The sequence below is a fragment of the Cervus elaphus genome, chromosome 17 (assembly GCF_910594005.1).
Source record: "Cervus elaphus chromosome 17, mCerEla1.1, whole genome shotgun sequence".
NCBI lineage: Eukaryota > Metazoa > Chordata > Mammalia > Artiodactyla > Cervidae > Cervus > Cervus elaphus.
This window is the reverse complement of record NC_057831.1, coordinates 7,010,309-7,030,407: the sequence shown is the minus strand read 5'-3', so window position 1 is coordinate 7,030,407 and position 20,099 is coordinate 7,010,309. Positions and strand designations below refer to the sequence as shown.

General features: G+C 42.4%; 2 protein-coding genes across 2 annotated transcripts in view; both read right to left on the bottom strand.

Moving 5' to 3' along the window:
• Positions 1 to 290: 290 nt before the first annotated feature.
• On the bottom strand, positions 291 to 15,467 carry LOC122673218 (rho GTPase-activating protein 20-like). Its single transcript, XM_043870744.1, has 9 exons — positions 15,454 to 15,467; positions 15,178 to 15,233; positions 14,571 to 14,641; positions 13,764 to 13,925; positions 10,252 to 10,361; positions 9,547 to 9,733; positions 7,894 to 8,032; positions 2,278 to 2,447; positions 291 to 485 (listed from the first exon to the last, which is right to left on the bottom strand). The coding sequence occupies exons 1-9, from the start codon at positions 15,465 to 15,467 to the stop codon at positions 309 to 311; spliced, it is 1,086 nt and encodes a 361-aa protein (XP_043726679.1). The 3' UTR covers positions 291 to 308.
• The window catches only part of LOC122673217, a 499,807-nt gene continuing 495,068 nt past the window's right edge, over positions 15,361 to 20,099 (bottom strand). The window contains exon 15 of the mRNA XM_043870743.1: positions 15,361 to 15,887. Coding sequence (XP_043726678.1) covers positions 15,610 to 15,887 — 278 coding nt within the window. The 3' untranslated portion in view covers positions 15,361 to 15,609. The remainder of the gene's footprint in view (positions 15,888 to 20,099) is intronic.

Here is a 20,099-nt window from a genome sequence, read left to right as displayed (position 1 = left end):
AAGATGATGAGGAAGTCATCAAAAGCAGGAAGCTTGTTTTGGTAAACACTCTATGTGTAAGTGTGTATTCTGAAATTTATTATTATTCTTTTGCATGGAGTGTTCAGGAGTCAAGATGTGCAATGAAAAAGGAAAATATCTAATATGTGGAGCTTATCATATTTGGGGTACCTTCCTTCAATTTTGGCTTTGTGAAGTGTTTTTCACTTTTTCAAATCCTTCCTCTCTTACACCTCTTATGTTTCTTGGGCAGTCATAATGAAGGACCAGTCATACAGCTTCAGATTTCCTCTGTGTGTGGATAAGGCTCAAACGTTCCTTACCTTTAAGGTGGATGCTACCACAAGAATGGACTCATCATCCAAGTTCACTTTGTCCCCTGAGTTTAGTTTCTCCTTTAGGGCCCTGCGTGACTGTATATTGCCTGATGTTCTAAAGATGCCTTCTGTGAACGGCCCGTTTTTGTTGATAAAGGAAAGCATATCCTATAGGGAAGGAAAGAAAAGAAAAGTATGGGACGTTTCATATCTACAAGCCCAGAGCACAAGCTTGCTCCTCTTTCGACAGAGCTGTGGTGTATGAGGGTACAGTGCTAGAACTGGACCGAAGTCAATTTGAAATTTTTTCTTCAGTGTCTCTAAATATATTTTCTACCCAACAATCGATTTGGCATTCATACCGTGAAACATTTTAAACACTTGTGTAATCAGACTTTCCGTTTTAGTGAATTTACCGTGTTAAACGTCTCTGCTTTGAGGCCTTTGTAGATTCACCCTCTCCTCCTTCACCGCTCCTTTCTCATTATTCCCTGTTATAGATGCTCTTCCCTAAGTGTGGAAATCTTTTTGCCATATTCATGCTCCATTTGTGTATTCCCCTTTCAGGGACTGTCCACCCCATTCATTCCTATTTCCTGTATTCCCTCCCCTCAAAATCAGGCTCAATATGCCTCTCCTCCTTCTCCGACCACATTTCTTTCTCATCAGCCTTTCTAGTTCCTTTTTCTGTATTTTAATATCCTCTGCTGTCTGCAGAGTAGAGAGATAACAGATATTGGAGCCAGGTTTTTCAAGGAATGTGGAATCTGTTCTGCTACTTATCCACTGTGAGACTTTAGGCATAGCACATACTTGGGTGAGGCTCTTTTGTTTTTCATTTATGAAGTGGGGGTGATGATAATCATAGCTGCCCCCTAAATTTTCTGTGAAAGACACAGGTCTGGGGTAGTGCTAGCACATAACTTGGATGACAAATTTCTTCATATCTACCATAAAATTCCCTGCATCTAGTGTAGTGCTTGGAGAGATAGTGGACAGTGAACAAGTGTTAATGCTTACAGTTCAATACACTAATTTGATAAAGCACAGTCCAAACTCTGTGACTTTCTTTTGACACATTCTGTCAGGCTCAAATGATTCATTTTTTGCCAGAGGATGAGTACTTTATGCTTAAACACTTGAGTTACAAATCAAATCCGTGTGAGACATTTTGAGTCATAAGGCGGAGTAGACTCAGCTGAAGGAGACTTGAGACGAGTGTCGACTTCAAGGGAGGAGACCAGGAGACCATTTGAGGATGAAGTGGACCCTCAGAGATTCTTACACACAGAGTCTGAAGGAAAGTTACACAGCTCAAAATAGCCTGGAGTTAAAACTCCCCTCCAGGTCCTCCCCACCATTCTATGCAAAATAAAGAACACTGTCACCCGCAGAAAAACATGGACATTAGGTTGATTACGCCCAGCTCCCAGCTGGTCCCAGCCTCTGGCCGGTCTCCGAAATTCCTTGCCCCAGCTGTGTGAGAGAGAACTGCTCTGAACAACCTTGGCGAACAGGCCCCCTTAGGACAGAGGCTTTCCACATACAGGCCTGTAGATGCTCACTCTTCTCTTGGGGTGGTGCAGCAGCTCACTCCTCTGACTGCTGCCCCTTCTCGCCTCGTTAAAGGTGATCTGTTCCTGTCAAGTGCTGGTCTCATGCTTTCTCCCAACCTCGCCTTCTCTGACTCCCTTACCTTACAGAGTCCATTTTAACTGGCCTGAGCCAGTATAGGTGGGTCTTTGTTGAAATCAGTGGAATGGATGAGAGTACCTTTTCATCTGGTATTTGCCTTGTAACTCTGCAGTACCTAAATCAGACCTTATTCTTTGAAGTAATATTATGAAACTTATCAGACAAAGCCAGACTTCTTCATCTGGGGGTAGATTTGGAAGAGAACACTTGATCTCTCAGAACTCCCCTCCTCAGGAGGGTTACAGAAAACCAAAATAAGACCTACCAGAATTGGGGTGGGCAGGCTGTCGTTATCACATACATCCTCAAGAGGAGCTCCAAAGAGCTGTTTTGGCTTTGTGGGTGGTAGAGGTGGGTGTTGGTTGTCCTCGCGAGTCCTGGAGCTACACCAAAAGGCCCAGGTTTTGACAGAACTCTTGCTAACTGTCTTCTTGTCTGAATCGAATATAGGAGAGAGATTTTCACTAGTAGTAGTTTAGCTTATTTAGCCTGATTTCCACCCCTTAGAGTCAGCAGCATGTTCATTGCAGTGGCTCAAAGAGAGAAACTGAACCATTTGTTATATAGAATTCCCCACATTCTGAAACAGACTAATTGCCTCCTTGTAGTGTTAACATGTTCTTCTTCCCCATATTCTGCAAACCAGTAGTTAAACCTAGAGGCGGGATCAGACTCAGGGTTGATTCTCCCTGTGACAGTGTTCCCCAGACAGTGCTGTCTATTCCCTTTGCCCTGTGTCATGAGGCACTTAACCTGTAGCTATACAGGTTTCCTAATGTTCAGTATTATCAGTGGATTCTGGTATCAGATCTCATTTTAAAAGCCAAACATATTTAACGTTCAAATCAAGCAGCATTTGGTTATCATTTACTTTTGTAGTAAGTTTCCTCCCTCTGTTCAATTTCCTGTTTGGCTTTCTGAGTACCCAGTCATGCCCAATTTTCTATCATGAAAAGAATCGCCTTTCATGAGACATCCTGCCTGACCCTGTGTTTCAGTCAGCCTCTGGACCTCTTCTCTGGGAGGCCACACCCCTCAGTCAGCTCCAAGGATGACTTCCTGCCCGCACGGTCCTTGGGAAGTAGTCATTAAATGCAGACTATGTGGTAAGATTACAGGTGGCCATTTTTCTGTAACACCTTCCTCAGCTAACCCAAAGATGAATTTTAACTACCAACAGCCCCTGTCAAAGGAATGCAATGAAGGGCTTTTCCAAGAAAGAGTGATCAGCAATGAAAAATTGAGTTCAAAGTTTCTCGTGCCCAGCCATAAATGTTTTCCTGATATTTGCTCAATAAACCTGCTTAATATTTCCTTAAATAACCTGCCTAAATAGCCAGCTACAGAAGTCAATAGAGGAGCCAAGTTGTAGAAAAATAAACAGAAGAATGTAACCACATGTTTTAAAATGCCCATCCACTTGGCTTTTCTGAGACATAGTGAGTGCATCACCATGTCCATTCAAGTGGGTGAGCCACTTGTGGTGCCGGGTGAGAGAACCAGAAGGCTCCCATTCTGCCTCCTAATGGGATAAGTTACCTGAAGCTCTTTGAGCTTCAGTTTGCTCCAACTTAACATAAATGATGCTACTTACACCTCGCTGGACTACATAACATAATGTACTACTCCGTGCAAGACATGTCACATAGCAGCCTTAATAAAGGTAATTTCCCTCCTTCAAAGGGCCTAAGGCAGCCTAGACATCAGTCAGCTCCCCCACAAGCAGACCCCACCTCCATTCTCCATTTGATTTTGCAGCCTCCAGAAGGTGTGCATTCCTGAAGGAATGTCATCACTTTGCCTTAGGCTCTTCCTGCCTTGACATCATACCGCCATCATTTTAAAAGGAGATGATGAAGAAAGCAAATGCATTCCTAAATTCAGGAAGAGATTCTCCTAATTAATATGTACAAATGTTAAAAGGATACATGTTTATATGGGTTGAGTTGCTTTATGCACCCTGGTGTCCCTGCTCTTAACCTGATTATTTTATTTCTAAAACCACCCAAAGGTATTCATGGATTCCAAATGTATTCATTCATTGTTCAGCTTTAATAAGAATGCTCAGGAAGAACGCTCCATCAGTTGCTACAAAGCTATACGTCCAGGTACCCTATGAGCATAGACGGAAAGCAAAATAGACATTAAGCCCTATACTTTTATTTTCAGGCCTAGATGGCCCTTTCGTAATCCTCATTGGTTGGTGTTAGAGTTCTTGTTGGCTCTGTGACCAATAAACGTACATACTGTAGCCACGAAAAGTATGGTGCTCAGTTGTTCAGTCGTGTCCAACTCTTGCAACGCTGTGGACTGTCGTCTATCAGGCTCCTGTCTACGGGATTTCCCGGATAATAATACTGGAGTGGGTTGCCAGGGACTGGTAAACAGTTTAACTTTATAACCTCATCTTTTTTAAACAATCCTAACAAGATTTAGGTTAGTGTTTCCTCATGGTCAAATTAGGGTTTGAATGTTAAAAAGTGAAATGTTGAAACTTTGTGGGTATAGAATAACAATTATGAGAATAAAAATACTTTAAGTAGAAATTCTCTTCTGGCCCCAATACTTCTTAAGTTAGTGAGACATTTTATTCAGAGGAAGAAATATAAATGGGACAATATTGGAATGGTAGCAGGGTAGCAGGGATAATGAGAGGAAAGATTTAAACAAAAAAAACAAACACATAAATATTTAGTCCAGTTCCATTCGCAGCCTGGCTCTGAAGCAGAATGGAAAGTGAGCTTGCTGTGGAGATAGACTCGAGAGTTCAAGTCTCAGGGGTGGTCCTACGATTGCAGAGGAATAGGACGGGGAGACCACTTTGTCCCTCACAAATTCATCCGAAGAACATTTGAACGCTGAGCAAATTCCACGAAACAACTTCTGAATGCTGGCAGAGGACATCAGGCACCCAGAAAGGCAGCCCATTGTTTTTGAGAGGAGGTAGGACAAAATATAAAAGATAAAAAGGGAGACAAAAGAGGCAGGGACAGAGATCCGTCCTGGGAAGGGAGTCTTAAAAGAGCAGAAGTTTCCAAACACCAGGAAACACTCTCATAGCGGGTTTGTGGGGAGTTTTGGAATCTCAGAGGACAACATAACCGGGAGGAAAAGTAAATATATAAATAAATAAAACCCACAGATTATGTGCCTAACGGCAACTCCCAGCAGAAAAGTAGCCCAGACGCTGGCATCCACCACCAGCAAGTGGGGGCTGAACCGGGAAGCATGGGCTGCATTGCTTAGAGTAAGGACCGGGCCTGAATGCCCCGAGGGCAATCTGAGGGAGCTAATGTGAGATAGCAACCCGGACTGTGGGATAGCCAGAGAGAGAGAAAGAGAACTGTCCCGAGAAAAGCCCTAACCTAAGACATTGCCAGACATCACCACATACACATGGACATCACCAGATGGTCAACACCGAAATCAGATTGATTATATTCTTTGCAGGCAAAGATGGAGAAGCTCTATACAGTCAGCAAAAACAAGACCAGGAGCTGACTGTGGCTCCTATCATGAACTCCTTATTGCCAAATGCAGACTTCAACAGAAGAAAGCGGGGAAGACCACTAGACCATTCAGGTATGACCTAAATCAAATCCATGATGACTATAGAGTGGAAGTGAGAAATAGATTTAAGGGACTAAATCTGATAGACAGAGAGCCTGATGAACTATGAACGGAAGTTCGTGACATTGTACAGGAGACAGGGATCAAGAGCATCCCCATGGAAAAGAAATGCAAAAAGGCAAAATGGTTGTCTGAGGAGGCCTGACAAATAGCTGTGAAAAGAAGAGAAGAGAAAAGGAAAGATATTCCCATTTGAATGCAGAGTTCCAAAGAATAGCCAGGAGAGAGAAGAAAGCCTTCCTCAGCGATCAATGCAAAGAAATAGAGGAAAACAACAGAATGGGAAAGACTAGAGATCTCTTCAAGAAAATTAGAGATACCAGGGGAACATTACATGCAAAGATGGGTTCAAGAAAGGACAGAAATGGTATGGACCTAACAGAAGCAGAAGATATTAAGAAGAGGTGGCAAGAATACACAGAAGAACTGTACAAAGAAGGTCTTCATGACCCAGATAATCACAATGGTGTGATCACTCACGTAGAGCCAGACATCCTGGAATGTGAAGTCAAGTGGGCCTTAGAAAGCATCACTTCGAACCGAGCTAGTGGATGTGATGGAATTCCAGTTGAGCTATTTCAAATCCTGAAAGATGATGCTGTGAAAGTGCTGCACTCAATATGTCAACAAATTTGGAAAACTCAGCAGGGGCCACAGGACTGGAAAAGGTCAGTTTTCACTCCAATCCCTAAGAAAGGCAATCCCAAAGAAGGCTCAAACTACCGCACAATTGCACTCATCTCACATGCTAGTAAAGTAATGCTCAAAATTCTCCAAGCCAGGCTTCAGCAATATGTGAGCTGAGAACTTCCAGATATCCAAGCTGGTTTTGAAAAGGCAGAGGAACCAGAGATCAAATTGCCAGTATCCACTGGATCATCGAAAAAGCAAGAGAGTTCCAGAAAAACATCTATTTCTGCTTTATTGACTATGCCAAAGCCTTCGAGCGTGTGGATCACGCTCGAATAAACTGTGGAAAATTCTGAAGGAGAAGGGAATACCAGACCACCTGACCTGCCCCTTGAGAAACCTGTATGCAGGTCAGGAAGCAACAGTTAGAACTAGACACGGAACAACTGACTGGTTCCAAATAGGAAAAGGAGTACGTCAAGGCTGTACATTGTCACCCTGCTTATTTAACTTATATGCAGAGTACATCAAGAGAAACGCTGGGCTGGAAGAAGCACAAGCTGGAATCAAGATTGCCAGGAGAAATATCAATAACCTCAGATATGCAGATGACACCACCCTTATGGCAGAGGGTGAAGAGGAACTAAAAAGCCGCTTGATGAAAGTGAAAGAGGAGAGTGAAAAAGTTGGCTTAAAGCTCAACATTCAGAAAACTAAGATCATGGCATCTGGTCCCATCACCTCATGGGAAATAGATGCGGAGACAGTGGAAACAGTGTCATACTTTATTTTTGGGGGCTCCAAAATCACTGCGGGTGGTGATTGCAGCCATGAAATTAAAAGACGCTTACTCCTTGGAAGGAAAGTTATGACCAACCTAGATAGCACATTAAAAAGCAGAGACATTACCTTGCCAACAAAGGTCCGTCTGGTCAAGGCTATGGTTTTCCAGTGGTCATGTATGGATGTGAGAGTTGTACTGTGAAGAAAGCTGAGTGCTGAAAAATTGATGCTTTTCGACTGTGGTGTTGGAGAAGACTCTTGAGAGTCCCTTGGACTGCAAGGAGATCCAACCGGTCCATCCTAAAGGAGATCAGTCCTGGGTGTTCATTGGAAGGACTGATGCTGAAGCCGAAACTCCAATACTTTGGCCACCTGATGCAAAGAACTAACTCATTGGAAAAATCCCTGATGCTGGGAAAGATTGAAGGCAGGAGCAGAAGGGGACCAGACAGGGTGAGATGGTTGGATGGCATCACTGATTCGATGGACATGAGTTTAAGTAAGCTCCGGGAGTTGGTGATGGACAGGGAGGCCTGGCACGCTGCAGCCCTTGACCCCAAGGAGTTGGGGTCAGTGCAGTCCTTGGGATCATAAAGAGTCAGACTCGACTGAGCAACTGAACTGAACTGAACCATGATGTCTTCTAAAGCTGTATTAGTAGCTTCTTGAAATCAGAACAGTCTTATCCTTTCTTTGATCTCACAAGTGGGAAACTTCCCATGTCTTGGAGCGGATGGAAATTACTGCCCTTAGAATGTGCTTTGGACTCCAAGATCTCCCATTGACCCTGGCAGCCTTGCTGTCTTTTGCATCAAAGCCAGTTACATTATTCACGTACCTGCAACCTTCTCACTGTTATCAGTGACGTCAGTGATATGACTGTTATCACAACTCACTGATTTCGGTCCAAAGAGAGACGTGATATCTTCTCCAAATATCTTGAGACAGTTTTCAATGAGAAATTGTATGAAAGAAATCTGTAACACAGAGGGGCAAAAAATGGGGTATTACTGTACATATGGCCTAATAGTAAATCACATTTCATACATGAATCTTGGCTCTCACAAAAAATGCAAAAGAAGTCAGAAAAATTCACTTGATTTAAAAAATATATATATATTATATATGCATCAGCTTTTTCTAAGAAATAACTAATCCTTTCAAGAGTACTTTGGACACAAATTTTTTTTTTTTTTTCAATTTTTTTATTAGTTGGAGGCTAATTGCTTCACAACATTTCAGTGGGTTTTGTCATACATTGATATGAATCAGCCATAGATTTACACTTATTCCCCATCCCGATCCCCCTTCCCATCTCCCTCTCCACCTGATTCCTCTGGGTCTTCCCAGTGCACCAGGCTGGAGCACTTGTCTCATGCATCCCACCTGGGCTGGTGATCTGTTTCACCATAGATAGTATACATGCTGTTCTTTTGAAACATCCCACCCTCACCTTCTCCCACAGAGTTCAAAAGTCTGTTCTGTATTTCTGGGACACAAATTTTAAAATTCTTTTCGTCGGTGGACTAAAGTTATAATATGTGGCCTAGTCTGATAGCTAAAATTTTGTAATGATTGCTACATGCTTAACACTAGGATGATTTTTAAGTAGCCTACATAGGATGTTTGGGACAAAAATGTATATTTTCTTATTAAGTTTTGTTTATTTTTATTGAACTTTTTTCTAGTTTTCTTGAGATAGAATTTATATATACCATCTCATTAAACTTGATAAAGCATCAAATGCAACACAAATTTTGAAATTCAGTTCAGTGAAGAACTATCTGAAACGTGGGTAGCAGAAGTTTCCGTGTAGGGTGGCAGGGTTTGTGACGGAAGAAAGCATCTGGAGAGACAACATGTCTGTCTGTCTAACTGCATTGCCTTGCCTCACACTTGCTGTCCAGGGGAGCTTGGAAAAGAGCTGTGATCTTCTTAGGCATGTTGTGGCTCTGTCAGGATGTTCTGAAATATTTTACTAGCCTCCTCATCCTCTAGCAGAGACACAATAGAAGCCAAGTATTTTCCTGAATGAGCCAGAACTGGCAGAGTGAGGCCGGTATGTGTGGAACCTTGGGTGCTCATATTGCCCAGGCCGCCTAAGATGTGCCGAGACTGACCAGATGTATTGGGTGTTGTCATCATTGTGTAATGATGAAATCATAGTTTGGAGGTTTGTACACCCCTCAGTGATTAGGCTGAGAGTTGAATCTTGGTTCTCAGACTCCAAAGCCAGGGTCTTCTCTATCATACCATCCTACTCTTATCTCTCTATTGTTTAATCTCTTGGATGGCAAAGGAGAAGTGACTCGACTGTTCTCAGTTGCAACACACCTTCCCATGCCCAACCAGAGCAGGCCTCTGCCAGTCCAAGGCAGTGTAATTAAAATGTGCACTTTAAACATCTGGTTCACCAGAGTTAATACCACAGACTTCAGGTTCAAAATGGGGACTCTGCCCTGCAAGGCATAAAAATGAGAGCTCTCATTACCTTCTTGGTGAAGTTTTCGAATGCTGTGCTGCCAGAATTAAGCAGACCAAGAATGCTTGTGGTCATACACACTGATAAAATATAAGCTGTCATCTGATTGGATGAGGAATGTTGCTCAATGTTGTGTAACACTCCAAAAAGGTATCGCAGAAAAACTACATTGGCTCTTGGCAGCTGGTCTAGAAGCCTAATGACAGAAAAAGGCACTTATCAATAAAGCGAGTCATTTTGCTCAGTAAGTGGAAATACAGAGAAAAAAATACTTCTTTTTATACCATGTCCACAGTCCATTCTCACAGTTCCAGGCATGAATGCACACAAAAATGTTTCACCGAGTTTAATTCCTGAGCCAGGTAAGAACTGCTCTGGTTAGTTATGTGTTTGTATTTAAGATCATACCGCTGGCAGATTGGTTCTTTATCATCTCTTTTTAGACCAATGGATTTCATCTCCAACGATTTCGTGTATTCAGAAGGTGTAAAATGGTCAAGCATTCCATATTAATAAGATTAGCAGAAAAACACCAATTACAATGTCACCAATAAGGCGTGCATCTCTTTTCAAACTGGCTTCCATGGGTATGATCAAGTGAAACCTTTTGATACTGGTCATTATTTTAGTGGACACAGCTGTAACCATAAGCTGATATTTTCCTAAGAGTATGTTGGTTGTATTTTCTCAGAGTTGAGAAAATTGCATCATTACCTCTGGGTCGCAGTTATTTTCTCCTCCTCATTCCCTTGATCAATAACATCAAGCCATTTATCATAGAGAGTGGCTGAAAATATGCTTCCTGGAATATTTTGAAGAAAATCCTTAGATAGATCAAAAAATATATATTAGTCTTATGATAAATTCAATGGAGAAGTTGCAAAGAAAATATTTAGTTGACAAATTCAGTTCAGTCCGTGGTTCCTTCATAGCCACGCAGACTGATTCACACAGAGCTTGGCTGTGATTCTCCACAGCCTTGCACATCCAGAAGTACTGGTTGGATTTTCCCCAACTAAAATTAGACGCATAAAAGTAGAGTTTGGGCTGTAGTGAGAATGAAGCTAAAGCTCCTTCTATCACCTGGAACTTACTCTTTGTGTTCATGTTAGCACATTAGTACAAACTGGCAAGGTCTGGTGATAACTCATCCTAAATCCTATTAGTTTCTTGAAAAGAAATGCACATACCCATTTTGTTTGTTTACTTAAGACACAGTGCTTGCTCTGAATTCAAGAAAGAGAAGTTCTGAAATAAAACAAACAAAAGTACACCCCTACATGCTCTTATACACATATTAAGAGAAGACTTGAGGTATATGTGCTCTTTGGGGAAAAGCTAGTCTCATAATAGCTTCAATCTTTTTTTTTTTTTTAAACCATATAAAAGTTCAGTCCTACAGACTTTTAAGCAGCAGGTGTTAGAAATAAATCAAAAGCCCCAAAGGGTAAACAACATGTTACCCTTACAACTCTTTGAATGGAATATATCCTCCCCAAAGAGGAAACTGAGAATTTAGATACATTGCAACTTCACACCTGTGGGATAGAAAATGCAAATGTAAGCTTCCTAAGTGGAGGCCTGGAAAGTTCATCACTGATGAACAAGTCTTAGTATCATAGAATGGGGCCTATTAAAATAGTTGAAGTTGTAAACTGTTGTGCAAGACTGAGGGGAAATGATTGTATTGCCTTGCCAGTTTCAAAGGCACAACTTGCTTCCACTGGTCTTAATATAGAGCCTGACTTCTCTTAATAGTATCTTGTTCAGGCAGTGTTTCTGGGCAACTGTCGTGATTATAATGCAGTCAGTGTTCACTTGTTTCAGTACTTACTGAGCTGCTGTTTGTGCCAGGCACTCTTTTGAGTACTGAGGACAGAGTACAAAGATAATGTACAAAGTCGCAGTCCTCTCATACTTTTTCTTGTAATTGGTATACAGTACCCAATCATGGTCATTAGGTTTTCACTATGCTTTTTATGGAGTGCCCACAGTACATTTGGAAGGAGGAAGCACTCCATTTCCGTTCAGTCGTTCAGTCGTGTCCTACTCTTTGGGACCCCATGGACTGCAGCACACCAGGCTTTCCTGTCCATCACCAACACCTGGGTCTTGCTCAAATTCATGTCCATTGAGTTGGTGATGCCATTCAACCACCTCAGCTGGCTTTGGCTTCTAGGAGTCTGGGAGTGTGCAGCAGGCCTTTGCCTTGTGTACCAAACTACATGCACTTGGAGAGTGTGTCTCTTCTCTCTCCTGGTCCCCGTGCTGTAGAATCGATTGGTGAGACTGAGTATGGTTAAGCCAGGACATGACTCATGCAGAATATGCTGTGGGTATTTGCTATTGGATCTCTGTTTATAGACAGTTTAGTGGAAAACTCAAGGTGGTTCTGTCTATGTATTCATTTCTGATTTAGACCAACTCTGTGGTGGCTTTGACATATGGTATTATCAAGGCTGAGGTTGCAAAGTTTGATTCCCCACCAAGATCAATCAACTTTAGGAAAAGAACACTTTGGGATTGTGTAAGACCTGTACCCATAAGTAGCCACCCTCTTACTAGTCTGTGCTTAGAGCATGGAAATAGGCAAGAGCCTAGTAAATCTTGCTCAGAACTCAAATCAGTCCCCAGGGTGCACCTTACAGAGGGTAGCACTCTACTTGCTGTTTGCACACCTAGTGTGTGTTATTATGGTGCACGTGCAGTAGGGGTCAGCTCTAAGTGGTATCTGCACTGTTGCTGTTATCATACAATCGAACATTAATAGGGCACAAGGAAAGACCATATATTTAGTTTCTAATGTAATTTTAATAACCTGTCTGTAGTTATTACTACATCAATATATCTTTGTTCATAGCTGCTAACAGGTATCAAGATGAATTGATTAAATTTTTTTCCTGTTCTATTATTGCCCTGGTAGAAATTTAACTATACACTTGTGATTTAGCTGCCCTGGTAGAAATTTAACTATACACTTGTGATTTAGCTGTATCATTTCAAACTCAGTCTATTTTTTGTATGAATCTATTGAATTTTCAAAATTCCAAACTGATTTTGACTGTTGCACTCACTTTAAAAATAAGATTTATAAGATGAGGCATGTAATAAAAACTGGTTACCATGTAACTGTAACCTTGGGTGGTGGGTTAAACATACAAATATTAACAAAGGGTGTTGAAGATGGTAAGAGAGATCAAAGGAGGAACAAATGGTGGAGTCATCCCTACTCTAATTTTAAAGTAAAAGGCATTGAGAGACAGGGGAAGGAAGGATGGTGAAATGATCAGAGAATTTGGTGGCCTCACTAAGCGTTTTTTGATTCCCTGTAAGACAAATGGGCTTCCCAGGTGGTGCTGGTGATAAAGAACCTGCCTGCCAATGCAGGAGATGCAAGGGGTGCAGGTTCGATCCCTGAATCAGGAAGATCTCCTGGAGAAGGGCATGGCAGCCCACTCTAGTATTCTTGCCTGGAGAATCCCATGGACCAAGGGGCCTGGTGGGCTACAGTCCATGGGATCACAGAGAGTCGGACACGACTAGGCGACTAACACACACACACACACACACACACACACACACACACACACACACGAGTTTACCACAGTAAGTAACCATCTGTCTTGCATCCATGCTGAGTTGCTTCAGCCGTGTCTGACTCTGTGCCACCCCATGGACTATATAGCCTGCCGGACTCCTCCGTCCATGGGATTCTCCAGACAAAAATACTGGAGTCGGTATGCCAGTCCCTTTTCCAGGGATTCTTCCAACCCAGGAATCGAACCCAGGTTTCCCAAATTGCAGGCGGATTCTTTACTGTCTGAGCCCCTTGGGAAGTTACTTCTGTTAACTATTTCCAAAAGCTTAATGTAAATTTTATTTTGGAAATGCTGCCTTCATTAAAAGATGATGAGGAAGTCATCAAAAGCAGGAAGCTTGTTTTGGTAAACACTCTATGTGTAAGTGTGTATTTTGAAATTTATTATTATTCTTTTGCATGGAGTGTTCAGGAGTCAAGATGTGCAATGAAAAAGGAAAATATCTAATATGTGGGGCTTATCATCTTTGGGGTACCTTCCTTCAATTTTGGCTTTGTGAAGTGTTTTTCACTTTTTCAAATCCTTCCTCTCTTACGCCTCTTATGTTTCTTGGGCGGTCATAATGAAGGACCAGTCATACAGCTTCAGATTTCCTCTGTGTGTGGATAAGGCTCAAACTTTCCTTACCTTTAAGGTGGATGCTACCACAAGAATGGATTCATCATCCAAGTTCACTTTGTCCCCAGAGTTTAGTTTCTCCTTTAGGGCCCTGCGTGACTGTATATTGCCTGATTTTCTGAAGATGCCTTCTGTAAACGGCCCGTTTTGATTGATGTAGGAAAGCATATCCTATAGGGAAGGAAAGAAAAGAAAAGTATGGGACGTTTCATATCTACAAGCCCAGAGCACAAGCTTGCTCCTCTTTTGACAGAGCTGTGGTGTATGAGGGTACAGTGCTAGAACTGGACCGAAGTCAATTTGAAATTTTTTCTTCAGTGTCTCTAAATATATTTTCTACCCAACAATCGATTTGGCATTCATACCGTGAAACATTTTAAACACTTGTGTAATCAGACTTTCCGTTTTAGTGAATTTACCGTGTTAAACGTCTCTGCTTTGAGGCCTTTGTAGATTCACCCTCTCCTCCTTCACTGCTCCTTTCTCATTATTCCCTGTTATAGATGCTCTTCCCTAAGTGTGGAAATCTTTTTGCCATATTCATGCTCCATTTGTGTATTCCCCTTTCAGGGACTGTCCACCCCATTCATTCCTATTTCCTGTATTCCCTCCCCTCAAAATCAGGCTCAATATGCCTCTCCTCCTTCTCTGACCACATTTCTTTCTCATCAGCCTTTCTAGTTCCTTTTTCTGTATTTTAATATCCTCTGCTGTCTGCAGAGTAGAGAGATAACAGATATTGGAGCCAGGTTTTTCAAGGAATGTGGAATCTGTTCTGCTACTTATCCACTGTGAGACTTTAGGCATAGCACATACTTGGGTGAGGCTCTTTTGTTTTTCATTTATGAAGTGGGGGTGATGATAATCATAGCTGCCCCCTAAATTTTCTGTGAAAGACACAGGTCTGGGGTAGTGCTAGCACATAACTTGGATGACAAATTTCTTCATATCTACCATAAAATTCCCTGCAACTAGTATAGTGCTTGGAGAGATAGTGGACAGTGAACAAGTGTTAATGCTTACAGTTCAATGTACTAATTTGATAAAGCACAGTCCAAACTCTGTGGCTTTCTTTTGACACATTCTGTCAGGCTCAAATGATTCATTTTTTGCCAGAGGATGAGTACTTTATGCTTAAACACTAGAGTTACAAATCAAATCCGTGTGAGACATTTTGAGTCATAAGGCGGAGTAGACTCAGCTGAAGGAGACTTGAGACGAGTGTCGACTTCAAGGGAGGAGACCAGGAGACCATATGAGGATGAAGTGGACCCTCAGAGATTCTTACACACAGAGTCTGAAGGAAAGTTACACAGCTCAAAATAGCCTGGAGTTAAAACTCCCCTCCAGGTCCTCCCCACCGTTCTATGCAAAATAAAGAACTCTGTCACCCGAAGAAAAACATGGACATTAGGTTGATTACGCCCAGATCCCAGCTGGTCCCAGCCTCTGGCCGGTCTCCGAAATTCCTTGCCCCAGCTGTGTGAGAGAGAACTGCTCTGAACAACCTTGGCGAACAGGCCCCCTTAGGACAGAGGCTTTCCACATACAGGCCTGTAGATGCTCACTCTTTTCTTGGGGTGGTGCAGCAGCTCACTCCTCTGACTGCTGCCCCTTCTCGCCTCGTTAAAGGTGATCTGTTCCTGTCAAGTGCTGGTCTCATGCTTTCTCCCAACCTCGCCTTCTCTGACTCCCTTACCTTACAGAGTCCATTTTAACTGGCCTGAGCCAGTATAGGTGGGTCTTTGTTGAAATCAGTGGAATGGATGAGAGTACCTTTTCATCTGGTATTTGCCTTGTAACTCTGCAGTACCTAAATCAGACCTTATTCTTTGAAGTAATATTATGAAACTTATCAGACAAAGCCAGACTTCTTCATTTGGGGGTAGATTTGGAAGAGAACACTTGATCTCTCAGAACTCCCCTCCTCAGGAGGGTTACAGAAAACCAAAATAAGACCTACCAGAATTGGGGTGGGCAGGCTGTCGTTATCACATACATCCTCAAGAGGAGCTCCAAAGAGCTGTTTTGGCTTTGTGGGTGGTAGAGGTGGGTGTTGGTTGTCCTCGCGAGTCCTGGAGCTACACCAAAAGGCCCAGGTTTTGACAGAACTCTTGCTAACTGTCTTCTTGTCTGAATCGAATATAGGAGAGAGATTTTCACTAGTAGTAGTTTAGCTTATTTAGCCTGATTTCCACCCCTTAGAGTCAGCAGCATGTTCATTGCAGTGGCTCAAAGAGAGAAACTGAACCATTTGTTATATAGAATTCCCCACATTCTGAAACAGACTAATTGCCTCCTTGTAGTGTTAACATGTTCTTCTTCCCCATATTCTGCAAACCAGTAGTTAAACCTAGAGGCGGGATCAGACTCAGGGTTGATTCTCCCTGTGACAGTGTTCCCCAGACAGTGCTGTCTATTCCCTTTGCCCTGTGTCATGAGGCACTTAACCTGTAGCTATACAGGTTTCCTAATGTTCAGTATTATCAGTGGATTCTGGTATCAGATCTCATTTTAAAAGCCAAACATATTTAACGTTCAAATCAAGCAGCATTTGGTTATCATTTACTTTTGTAGTAAGTTTCCTCCCTCTGTTCAATTTCCTGTTTGGCTTTCTGAGTACCCAGTCATGCCCAATTTTCTATCATGAAAAGAATCGCCTTTCATGAGACATCCTGCCTGACCCCGGGGTTTCAGTCAGCCTCTGGACCTCTTCTCTGGGAGGCCACACCCCTCAGTCAGCTCCAAGGATGACTTCCTGCCCGCACGGTCCTTGGGAAGTAGTCATTAAATGCAGACTATGTGGTAAGATTACAGGTGGCCATTTTTCTGTAACACCTTCCTCAGCTAACCCAAAGATGAATTTTAACTACCAACAGCCCCTGTCAAAGGAATGCAATGAAGGGCTTTTCCAAGAAAGAGTGATCAGCAATGAAAAATTGAGTTCAAAGTTTCTCGTGCCCAGCTATAAATGTTTTCCTGATATTTGCTCAATAAACCTGCTTAATATTTCCTTAAATAACCTGCTTAAATAGCCAGCTACAGAAGTCAATAGAGGAGCCAAGTTGTAGAAAAATAAACAGAAGAATGTAACCACATGTTTTAAAATGCCCATCCACTTGGCTTTTCTGAGACATAGTGAGTGCATCACCATGTCCATTCAAGTGGGTGAGCCACTTGTGGTGCCGGGTGAGAGAACCAGAAGGCTCCCATTCTGCCTCCTAATGGGATAAGTTACCTGAAGCTCTTTGAGCTTCAGTTTGCTCCAACTTAACATAAATGATGCTACTTACACCTCGCTGGACTACATAACATAATGTACTACTCCGTGCAAGACATGTCACATAGCAGCCTTAATAAAGGTAATTTCCCTCCTTCAAAGGGCCTAAGGCAGCCTAGACATCAGTCAGCTCCCCCACAAGCAGACCCCACCCCCATTCTCCATTTGATTTTGCAGCCTCCAGAAGGTGTGCATTCCTGAAGGAATGTCATCACTTTGCCTTAGGCTCTTCCTGCCTTGACATCATACCGCCATCATTTTAAAAGGAGATGATGAAGAAAGCAAATGCATTCCTAAATTCAGGAAGAGATTCTCCTAATTAATATGTACAAATGTTAAAAGGATACATGTTTATATGGGTTGAGTTGCTTTATGCACCCTGGTGTCCCTGCTCTTAACCTGATTATTTTATTTCTAAAACCACCCAAAGGTATTCATGGATTCCAAATGTATTCATTCATTGTTCAGCTTTAATAAGAATGCTCAGGAAGAACGCTCCATCAGTTGCTACAAAGCTATACGTCCAGCTACCCTATGAGCATAGACGGAAAGCAAAATAGACATTAAGCCCTATACTTTTATTTTCAGGCCTAGATGGCCCTTTCGTAATCCTCATTGGTTGGTGTTAGAGTTCTTGTTGGCTCTGTGACCAATAAACGTACATACTGTAGCCACGAAAAGTATGGTGCTCAGTTGTTCAGTCGTGTCCAACTCTTGCAACGCTGTGGACTGTCGCCTATCAGGCTCCTGTCTACGGGATTTCCCGGATAATAATACTGGAGTGGGTTGCCAGGGACTGTTAAACAGGTTAGCTTTATAACTTCATCTTTCTTAAACAATCCTGACAAGATTTAGGTTAGTGTTTCCTCATGGTCAAATTAGGGTTTGAATGTTAAAAAGTGAAATGTTGAAACTTTGTGGGTATAGAATAACAATTATGAGAATAAAAATACTTTAAGTAGAAATTCTCTTCTGGCCCCAATACTTCTTAAGTTAGTGAGACATTTCATTCAGAGGAAGAAATATCAATGGGACAATATTGGAATGGTAGCAGGGTAGCAGGGATAATAAGAGGAAAGATTTAAACAAAAAAAACAAACACATAAATATTTAGTCCAGTTCCATTCACAGCCTGGCTCTGAAGCAGAATGGAAAGTGAGCTTGCTGTGGAGATAGACTCGAGAGTTCAAGTCTCAGGGGTGGTCCTACGATTGCAGAGGAATAGGACGGGGAGACCACTTTGTCCCTAACAAATTCATCCAAAGAACATTTGAACGCTGAGCAAATTCCACGAAACAACTTCTGAATGCTGGCAGAGGACATCAGGCACCCAGAAAGGCAGCCCATTGTTTTTGAGAGGAGGTAGGACAAAATATAAAAGATAAAAAGGGAGACAAAAGAGGCAGGGACAGAGATCCGTCCTGGGAAGGGAGTCTTAAAAGAGCAGAAGTTTCCAAACACCAGGAAACACTCTCATAGCGGGTCTGTGGGGAGTTTTGGAATCTCAGAGGACAACATAACCGGGAGGAAAAGTAAATATATAAATAAATAAAACCCACAGATTATGTGCCCAACGGCAACTCCCAGCAGAAAAGTAGCCCAGACGCTGGCATCCACCACCAGCAAGTGGGGGCTGAACCTGGAGGCAAGGGCTGCATTGCTTAGAGTAAGGACCTGGCCTGAATGCCCCGAGGGCAATCTGAGGGAGCTAATGTGAGATAGCAACCCGGACTGTGGGATAGCCAGAAAGAGAGAAAGAGAACTGTCCCGAGAAAAGCCCTAACCTAAGACATTGCCAGACATCACCACATACACATGGACATCACCAGATGGTCAACACCGAAATCAGATTGATTATATTCTTTGCAGGCAAAGATGGAGAAGCTCTATACAGTCAGCAAAAACAAGACCAGGAGCTGACTGTGGCTCCTATCATGAACTCCTTATTGCCAAATGCAGACTTCAACTGCAGAAAGCGGGGAAGACCACTAGACCATTCAGGTATGACCTAAATCAAATCCCTGATGACTATAGAGTGGAAGTGAGAAATAGATTTAAGGGACTAAATCTGATAGACAGAGAGCCTGATGAACTATGAACGGAGGTTCGTGACATTGTACAGGAGACAGGGATCAAGAGCATTCCCATGGAAAAGAAATGCAAAAAGGCAGAATGGTTGCCTGAGGAGGCCTGACAAATAGCTGTGAAAAGAAGAGAAGCGAAAAGCAAAGGAGAAAAGGAAAGATATTCCCATTTGAATGCAGAGTTCCAAAGAATAGCCAGGAGAGAGAAGAAAGCCTTCCTCAGCAATCAATGCAAAGAAATAGAGGAAAACAACAGAATGGGAAAGACTAGAGATCTCTTCAAGAAAATTAGAGAGACCAGGGGAACATTACATGCAAAGATGGGTTCAAGAAAGGACAGAAATTGTATGGACCTAACAGAAGCAGAAGATATCAAGAAGACGTGGCAAGAATACACAGAAGAACTGTACAAAGAAGACCTTCATGACCCAGATAATCACAATGGTGTGATCACTCACGTAGAGCCAGACATCCTGGAATGTGAAGTCAAGTGGGCCTTAGAAAGCATCACTTCGAACCGAGCTAGTGGATGTGATGGAATTCCAGTTGAGCTATTTCAAATCCTGAAAGATGATGCTGTGAAAGTGCTGCACTCAATATGTCAACAAATTTGGAAAACTCAGCAGGGGCCACAGGACTGGAAAAGGTCAGTTTTCATTCCAATCCCTAAGAAAGGCAATCCCAAAGAAGGCTCAAACTACCGCACAATTGCACTCATCTCACATGCTAGTAAAGTAATGCTCAAAATTCTCCAAGCCAGGCTTCAGCAATATGTGAGCTGAGAACTTCCAGATATCCAAGCTGGTTTTGAAAAGGCACAGGAACCAGAGATCAAATTGCCAGTATCCAGTGGATCATCGAAAAAGCAAGAGAGTTCCAGAAAAACATCTATTTCTGCTTTATTGACTATGCCAAAGCCTTCGAGCGTGTGGATGACGCTCGAATAAACTGTGGAAAATTCTGAAGTAGTTGGGAATACCA

What these genes read in the sequence shown, in the direction of transcription:
- LOC122673218 (XM_043870744.1), bottom strand. An exon ending in GGACCAGCTGGGATCTGGGC is followed by an intron (nt 14,642 to 15,177) that starts GTAATCAACCTA and finishes TGTCTTTCACAG; the next exon opens with AAAATTTAGGGGGCAGCTAT. An exon ending in TGGTAGCATCCACCTTAAAG is followed by an intron (nt 10,362 to 13,763) that starts GTAAGGAAAGTT and finishes GATCTATCTAAG; the next exon opens with GATTTTCTTCAAAATATTCC.